This window comes from Nanorana parkeri, unplaced genomic scaffold (genome assembly GCF_000935625.1).
Source record: "Nanorana parkeri isolate BGI_ZX_2015 unplaced genomic scaffold, ASM93562v1 scaffold479, whole genome shotgun sequence".
NCBI lineage: Eukaryota > Metazoa > Chordata > Amphibia > Anura > Dicroglossidae > Nanorana > Nanorana parkeri.
This window is the reverse complement of record NW_017306747.1, coordinates 787,680-796,779: the sequence shown is the minus strand read 5'-3', so window position 1 is coordinate 796,779 and position 9,100 is coordinate 787,680. Positions and strand designations below refer to the sequence as shown.

The window sequence follows — 9,100 nt, the reverse complement described above, 5'->3', positions numbered from 1 at the left end:
GGGGGCAGTCTTGGTTCACTTACAGACCACAATACTAGGTGACACTTCTAAATATAAACCCTTTATACTGTAAAAATAATCCATACTTGTGCACCCCATTGTTTTTTTTTGAGTTTGTGAGTGTCGGATCCTTCCAGATGCCACCGTGTCTTGGTTGCCAACATGAGCTACTTGCAGACAGCTGTAGTCGTGTGACCCGGACTACTCCAAAGAGACTCTCTCTGTTGTTACAGCCATCTGCAAGCTGCTCCCGCTATCAGAAGCTGCTGCTCCCTGTCATTCCATAGCAGCGGTTCCTCCTCTACTGAGGCCCCATTCCTGCTACTTACTCTGAAAAAGTGGACTAAAAGTGACTCGGCCCAATCAGATTGTATTACTTTTGCAGGGAGCCCAAGTGCATGCAGCTCCAGAGAGACTCTTGTGTGCTATGGGGACTGCAGCTCTCGGCTGATTCTGCCAGAGCATTGTGCTGATAGCAGGACCTGCCTACCTGTAATGATTCCCTCTGGAGCGGTCTGTGCTGCATTAGGACAGCGCTTCCATTACAGCTGTCCACAAGTTGGTTCCCACTGTCAACCTCAGTGCTTAGCTGGGAGCTGCAAAATGGCATGGGGGTAGGAGCTGACACCTCCCAGAAGAGTTGAACCATTTGAGTCCCAAGTGCAATGGACAATGGCTATTTGTCTCAGTGCCACTTTAAAATGGCAAAATAAAAACAATGAAGCGCCACGGACTGTCAATCCCCAGTGGGAAATCCTCTCAGGCACATTGCAGGACGCTGCCCCAAAGAAGCCGGGAAAGCTAAGAATCTAGGAAGTAAGCACAAAAGGGGCGCCTTGACTCAGTGGCTCCTGCGGGTCCCAGTGGTCACATGTGCTGGAACAGGCAGCTGTCAGTAACAACCGACATCCAGCACCAAGCCCAGGAGCTGAATCAATCAGATCTTGCTAGGCAGCGCTCTACAGGAGCCCATGTAAGCAGCTCAGCGTAAACACAATGCTTAGAACTATGAGGCGAGTGCTTATCACTCACTTCATAGTTCTAGCCGACCTGTGACAATGAGACTGTCACAGGTCGGCTCAGTAGATCGGGAGGTGAGTGAACACATACCGGCGTTCGCTCACCTCTCAATCCTGTCACGGCTCTCTGCCGTGACAGGGGAGGGGCTGGATTCCCCCCTCCCCGCTCCGATCCGCCAGCGCTGACTGGCGGAACGGACGGGGGAGGGGGCGGGTACAGCTGGCTCTGCCTCTAGATAGGCAGAGCCAGCTGTCAGTCATGCAGCTGGGCGGATCTCGACATCGATGTCGGGATCTGCTCCAGCTGTGGCGTCTCAGTATACCGCGAGCTGTAGCTCCCTATATACTGAGCTTAGGGTAACGGGAGGACGCTAGTTTGTGTCCTCCCGTTACCCTAAGGAGAACTATGGGGAAAAGCCCTAACCCCATAGTTCTCCTTTAAGGCAGCAAAAGGCTCGGGGGACTCAAGTGGTTCTTTGCATTGCTCCTAATTAATAAAGGAATGATCAAATAAAAAATAATTGGGTACACAAGTATGTACAGTATTACGATTTTTAGCACGTCACATTTAGAAGTTTAATCTGGTGGCAGGGTCTCTTTTAAACACACACACACACACAAAAAAAAACCCCACACCACTCTGCATACAAAACTGCATGAAGAAGAACATTCAGGCCCACAAAGTAATAAACACAAATACAACATTTACACGACACGTACCACATGACTGCACTCCAGCTACACACAAGTGACACGTGAATGACGTTAAACGGATCACGCCACTGAAATAAAAAAACAACAACAACAACCCACAAATGGCACATGCTTAAATAAAAACAGAGGTCACCGATTGTACAAAATAAATCAATGTTTATTATAACATTTGTAGATAATAAAAAAAAAAAGAAAAACAGATAAACTGTATACTCAATGAAAACAGTAAGAGCTAATGGGGGAGAAGGTATGAGGGGAGCTGGAAGGAAAGAGAACGTGGATTCGGGGGGAATGGGAATAAGAGACATCGGGCGACAGACAGATGAAGTGATATGTGGCGTTATTATTCTAATATACTGGATGCTTGGTTGCTAGTCTGACTCCTCCACCCCTGTGTCAGGTTTCTGGTATCCCACCCTACTAACTCTGAAACAATCCCCCTCCGGTCTTCTTAGAATTGCAGTAGATCTTTACTCCACACATTACACAGTCAGTCATCATTACCTCTCAGGGGACCTCTTTCTTCTGCTCTCTCCTCACATCTTTGTTCTCTGGAGACGGGTGACACCGGGGGGCACGTGAAGCCAGTCACTTCCATTTTGTGGGCCACTTCCTTCTCCTCCGGGGTTTTAATGACACTAAAAGAAAGAGAAGTCCCTTCAGAGAGCTCCTCGAGGCTGGCATTCTGGAGAGGATGAGGCGCCCCCTTGACCTTTGAGGCTGGCGTTCCTGCCGGCGTGTCTGACCCTTCTTCCTGACCCATGTGGATACCTAGATCCGGGTCAGGGGTGAGTGTGGTTTGTGGCGACGTAGCTACATCGTCTGAGTGGGATTCCACTCCGGAACTGGAATCTTCATAGGTTCTAAGTTCTTCGGGAGTACTGGTCTCGCTACTGCTTTTTCCTGCCAGTTGGGGGTCACTTAGTGTGCTGCACACCGAGGCCCTTTCTCCTGCCTCCTCCTCCGCCTTAGGTTCCTCTTGGTTATCTCCCTCTTGATTTAGGCTGGCTGGCCTTTGTGGTTTATCTTCGGTCTCTTCCTTAAAATCAGCAAGTTCCTCTTTCTGCACAAGCACCCATTGTTCTTTCTCTGACTTCTGACAGGAGGCTCCGGAATCTACTGGTTCTGTAGGACGCATAGGCAAATCGGGTTTGTTATCAACCTCATGTTGGTTTTCACCTGATACAGCATGAATGGTTCCTTTGATCCCTTCATCTGAAAAGGTTATCGACTCTGCAGTAGTTACTGTGGCTTCTGCTGGGTTCACAGTTGGCTCTGAAAGAGAAAAAGCAGTGACAGCCTTGTCTTGCTGTAGATGATCATCACCTAGTAACACAATAGGCATGTTTGGCTCTCTTATGTTGGCTGTTGGAGAGTTGTCGAATTCAGTGTTATTTATAGATGGGCTCCATGCTTCTGCTGGATGTAGAACTTCTGGGGACTCTGTCTCAGCCAATGATATAAGTGGTAAATGTTGTGAATCTGCGGTATAGGCGAATGGCTCCACCTCTACCAACTCCTGTTCATTTGTGACCAAGTCTGCTAATGTTAGTCCAGTTTGATCTAATGGGTAACATGTTTCTATTCGTGTTGCCACATGCATAGTTATTACATCAATAGGTCCTTTCTGCTCCACCACAGGGGTCCTTCTTAAATCCTTAGCTTCCTTTTCCTCTTCTACAGGCACGGTAGTCATATCAATAGGTTCTATTTCCTCTTCCAAAGGCACAGTTATATGAGTAGGTTTATTTTCCTCTTCCATAGATATAGTTATTACATCAGTGGGTTCCTCTTCCTCTTCCACAGGCATAGTAATTATATCAATAGGTTCCTTTTCCTCTTCCACACATATAGTTATTACATCAGTAGGTTCCTCTTCATCTTCTACAGGCACAGTCATTATATCAATAGGTTCATTTTCCTTTTCCATATACATGGTTATTATATCAGTAGGTACCCTTTCCTCTTCCATAGGCGTAGTTATTAAATGAATAGAATCCTTTTGCTCTACCATGGGTATGGTTATTAAATTGATAGGTTCCTCTTGCTCCTCTACAGGTACAGTTACTAAATCATTGGGTTCATTTTCTTCTTCCATAGGCATAGTTATTAAATTGATAGGTTCCTCTTGCTCCTCCACAGGAACAGTTATTAAATCATTAGCTACCTTTTCTTCGTCTACAGGTACAGTTATTAAATCATTAGGTCCATTTCCCTCTTCCACGAGCATAGTTAATAAATCAGCAGGTTCCTTTTGCTCCACCACGGGCATAGTTACTAAGTTGATAGGCTCCCTTTGGTCTTCGAAGGTTTGACAGATTCCTGATTCTCCCAAGAGCTGTATGGTGGCAGTGTCCACAGGCTCCTGCATGCCAATATCATGGTCCTCCTCAGATTTCTTAGCAGTCTCAATTATAGTAATTGGCTCAAGCGATTCCAACAGGACATTACCCTGGTGAGTTGGTAAGCAATATGATGTAGAGATGCTATGTACTTGTCCTATTTCTGCACTCTCTGGGCATTCTGTGAATTGAGATGCTGTTATTTCTGCTGCCTGACACTCTGCAGCGACTGGGGCCATTACCAGATCCCCAGGTGATCCCATTAATTCACATATTGACGAAGCCGTAGCCTCTTCTGCATGATTTGCATGTTTCGGTGGCTCTAATGACGTTTTTGGTGCTTCCACTAAATAGCAATCTGACTCCAACAAGGCCATTTCAGACTGCTTCACAGATGCTAATGGTTCCTCTGGGAACAATATAGAGTTGACGCCGGGTTTCTCTAGAGTTATTGGAGGACACATATAATCGGTTTCAATTTCTGCTGAGTCCAGTTGTTTTCTCTCTGTATTAGGAGGCCCCGCTGGCTCTTTTACTGATGCGTGCGTCATATTTGCCGTTTTGTCAGACACCTTCAAGTCAGCAGAGTTGTCGTTAGTTTCTGCTTCATCCTTCCTTGTTTCAATCAATAGCTCTCCTGGCAATCGTTCAGAATACCGGTTTGTTCTATGGACACCTTCTTCACAATGTTCATCTGATTCCAACACAAAATCGCTACCAGTTTCTGATTCATACCCAGCTAGCTCTGTCGTAGAATTATCCTCATCATCTGGATAGTTTGCTAGAGATGGTTTGAATAACGCTGTCTCTTCTTGCGCCTTTGCAGGCTTGATGAGTTCTATTTCTGCGTCTTCTATGCGGCTTTCTGATGTTGACTGTACCTTGTGCTGTTGTGTGTCATCTTTAGAGCCCTCAAGACCCTCTAGATATGTAACTAACTCTAATAACATTACAGGAGAGTGTGATTGTTCTGGAAATGTTATTTTGCTTGTGAGATTTTCTTTATCATTATCTGCTGGTTTAGCTGGTGATTGTAGCAGTTCATCTAAAGTTTTGGCAGATTCTACTGGGAGGTTGACGCTTAGTTGTTCAGGTTCTTCTCTTACTATGGTCTCTTCCTGTAATTCTTCATCTGCTTCCACTGAACTAGTCATTACTCCTTCCGATGCCTTATCTAGGTCAGTTAAAGATTTCCTGTCTTCTCGATATAACTGTTCTGAGCTTAATATTTGTTCCTGCAAACTCTCATCTTCTGCTTTAGACAGTTCCATTTCTTCATCTGATGGAGTGACCTCCTCCATGGATGATGTCAACTGGATTTCTATGGGTTTGCAGAAATCTGAAGGCAGCGTTACAGATTGTTCTGAATATCTCAGTGAAGTGCTTCCTTTTTCTTTAAAAGTTGGGTTTGGTTCATCTACAAATCCTACTTCATCCTCTGATAGTTCTACTCCTTCCTCCAAAGGTGTGACCTGTTCCAAAGATGATGTCTGCATTTCCTCGGATGGTTCAGCATGCTCCACTGGGGAATATATTTCTTCCACTGAAGGTTTTCGTGGACACCCCTCTTCTTCCCCAAAGGCCGTGTCTTCATGCACACGAGGTGTTGCTTTTTCAAGAAGCTCCACTTCTTCTTTTGAGTGATGAGTACACTGCGCTGGGTCGTGCAGTTCTTCTTGTAAAATGATATCAATTTCAGATGAAAATGTTTCTTCTACATGTGAAGGTTCAGTGAATTCGACTGGGGATGGCAATTCTTTCTCTAACGATTCTTCTGGAGTTGGCACTTTGTTACTGAAATTACCGTCTGAATCCACCGGGCATGTTACGCTTTGCTCCAAAAATGTTACTGGTGTTTCCAGCTCTTCCACTAATGGCGGAATTGATTCTTCCTGTGATACCTCCACAGGGGTTTTCACTTTTTCCTCTGGCAGGTTTCTCTGATCCATCAACATTTCTGATAATTCCAAGGGAGGAGAACTCAATTCATGCTGCAGAGATTCCAGTGGAAGTTTCACTTCTTTCTCCGAGGGACTCGCTAGTTCTGTAAGTGTTTTTGTTAGTTCCAGAGAAGATGATGTTTCTTCTTGTAATGATCTCAGTGGAGACTGGATGTCTTTTTCCAAGGAGTTAACTGGTTCCAACAGTTCCTCTCTCGGTTCTTTAGATGGTTTAAGAGCTTCATGTGAAAGTTCAATTGTTCTATTAACTTCTGCTGGTGTTACCTTGTCTTCATCTGAAGGGCTTCTTACTGCGGCCAGATTTGAATGGATTCCTCCTTTTTTTATGTGGTTGTTGAGATCCTTCAAAGACTTCTCGCACTGATCCAAAGATCCTGACTGTTGCATCTCTGAATCTACGGGACATGATTCCGTTGGCAATTCAGTGGACACCACCGTGCAAGGCTCTAATGTTGATTGAGCATCACGTAATAGCCCTTCTGCTGATTCAGCAGTATTTTCTGGGACCTTGCTCTCGATAACTGGTGCAGGACATGTATCCTTTTGTTCTGCCTGAGCATGTATCACTTCAACAACATTTACATTCGTTTCAGAACTGTCCAGCTTTTGTGGATTAATCACCTGCTGGGACTCCGCAGTCTTGACTGGTTTGGGTACAGGACGCTTTTCATTCACAGGTTTACCAGTCGCTGTGGCTGGTTTAGATGTTGCAGATGAGCGGTTTGTTGGTTTATTTAGTGCAGAAGGCTGTTTAGTCTTTACAGTTGTTTGCTTTCCCAGCTTAGCTTGGTTGGCTGCAGATGGGCTGTTTAATGGTTTAACCAGAGGGGCCTTGCTTGATTTTGCTGGAGATGATGTGGCATTCATTGGATTACCTGCTGAAGTAGGAGTTGATGCTTTGGTTGGCACTGAAGTCAATCTTGGGGTCTTAGCCAAGGGAGAGGCGGTTTTAACTGCTTTAGTAATAGGCGAGGTTGTATTAGTCAACTTGGGTGATGAAGGTTTGATTTTAGCAGCTGGTAAAGGTGAAGTGGTAACAGGCTTATCTGGTGCAGGCACGCTCTTCGCTGGTTTATTCAGGGTTAATGGCATCTTCACGGGCTTTGTCGGGCTGGATGAAGACAATAGAGGTTTTGTTGGCCCAGACCCACTAATTCCTGGTTGAAGGCACAGCGTCTTATCTTTTGGCACTATCCCATGCTGCGTCAGTCTTCCCACGTCCTTTTTAGCAGCACCGTTCTGCCGTGTGGGTGTAGAGTTTCTTCCTTCGGCTTTAGGTTTGCCTGGCTGAGCACCCTCCACATTCTTCTTGCCAGCTTCGGCTTTTGAATCCGCCAGCAGCGGAGACTGCTGAGTCCCCTTATCCCTGGTCTGCTGGCGAGTTATTTGGCTCCCGGGAGGTTTGACTGGAGATGCTGGATCTGAAAGAGAAGAAGAGGGCTTACAAAAGGGGGATTTTGCAATGCTCGAGGAAAGAAAAGCCCAAGTATGATTGAACCTGTGCTCTGAAACAAACTGCACTGTCCATAGTCGGCAGAATTTCCTTTTCCACTTCATCTTGTGATACGGAAATGACCTGAGTTGGTTCCTATAGGCAACATAGGCACCATTTTTTATTTTGGGTCTATAATAACATTTTTCTTTTTTACATAACCTATATTACATGTTTCTTATTCATTGTTTACACCACAAAAAGCCATCTCTGCAATAACGATGGCTATGTATAGTTATGGCCACCTCTGATTAGGTATTTTAACCTCCGCACCGAATGCATGCAACTGTAGGGGCTCAATACCATTTCTAGTCTACACTCCTCCTTCATTTCAACATTTTGGCTCCATACAGGAAGTAAGAAGCCTCTTCCACTCCATGAGTGTGCTACAGGATCCGCAGCTTGTCTACCTATACCTATGACCCCACCATCATCCACAGTGGATTTGGGGGGGCATAAGGGACCAGTGGCGTAACTATAGCCATAGCGGCTGCTATGGGGCCTTGGGGCTGAAGGGGGCCCCATTAGGTTGTTTAGGCAAATTAAGAACATGAGAAGATAATACACTACCGTATGATTAAGGGTTGGAGTGGTTGCAGTTGATGACAACCCTAATCCCCCTGTAAAGTCTACAGTGTAGAGACAACTTCAGATACACAAGAAGAGTCTTTGGGATCTTGGCATCGTTACTTGCAGCTCATAGAGAGGTCATCAGGGGGTCCCATCACATTTTTGCTATGGGGCCCCGTGACCTGTAGTTACAACCCTGTAAGGGACAGTGGAAATTATGAATACTTACCTTTTTGTGTTAATGATCTGGGTTTGTTAGGAGAAGCAGCTGCTGTCCTGTAAAATAAAGAATACGCATTACAAAATAAATATGAAGCATAAACAAATAAATGGAGAATTGTCTACAGAATAGTGATATCTTCCTAATGGGAAGGAGCGGCTACATAAACTACTTTGGGTAAATTTCCCCATTGGAGTCTCTGCTTTTAAAAATGGTTGAAACTCGACTACAGATTGACACCTCAGTTTCACGTGGGCTTTATATACACTATATTGCCAAAAGTATTGGAACGCCTTTGCACGCACATGAACTTTAATGGCATCCCAGTCTTAGCCCGTAGGGTTTAATATTGAGTTGGCTCCGCCCTTTGCCGCTATAACAGCTTCCCCTCTTCTGGGAAAGGCATCCACAAGGTTGAGGATTGTGTCTATGGGAATGTTGGACCATTTGTGAGGTCAGGTACTGATGTTGGGGGAGAAGGCCGGGCTCGCAGACTCCGCTCTAATTCATCCCAAAGGTGTTCTATGGGGTTGAGGTCAGGACTCTGTGCAGGCCAGTCATGTTCCTCCCCCCCAAACTCCCCCACCCATGTCTTTATGGACCTTGCTTTGTGCACTGGTGCACGGTCATGTTGGAACAGGAAGGGGACATCCCCAAACTCTTCCCACAAAGTTGGGAGCATGAAATCATCCAAAATATCTTGGTGTGCTGATGCCTTAAGAGTTCCCTTCACTGGAACTAAGGGGCCAAGCCCAACCCCTGAAAAACACCCCCCCCCATAA

At 45.5% G+C, this 9,100-nt stretch overlaps 1 protein-coding gene across 1 annotated transcript in view; it reads right to left on the bottom strand.

Annotated features, from left to right (window-relative positions):
• PRR36 (proline rich 36) overlaps positions 1-3,078 on the bottom strand; it is a 9,545-nt gene extending 6,467 nt beyond the window's left edge. Inside the window, exon 1 of the mRNA XM_018560814.1 lies at positions 2,238-3,078. Within this exon, the coding sequence (XP_018416316.1) occupies positions 2,238-3,078 (841 nt within the window). The remainder of the gene's footprint in view (positions 1-2,237) is intronic.
• Between the last annotated feature and the right edge of the window lie 6,022 nt (positions 3,079-9,100).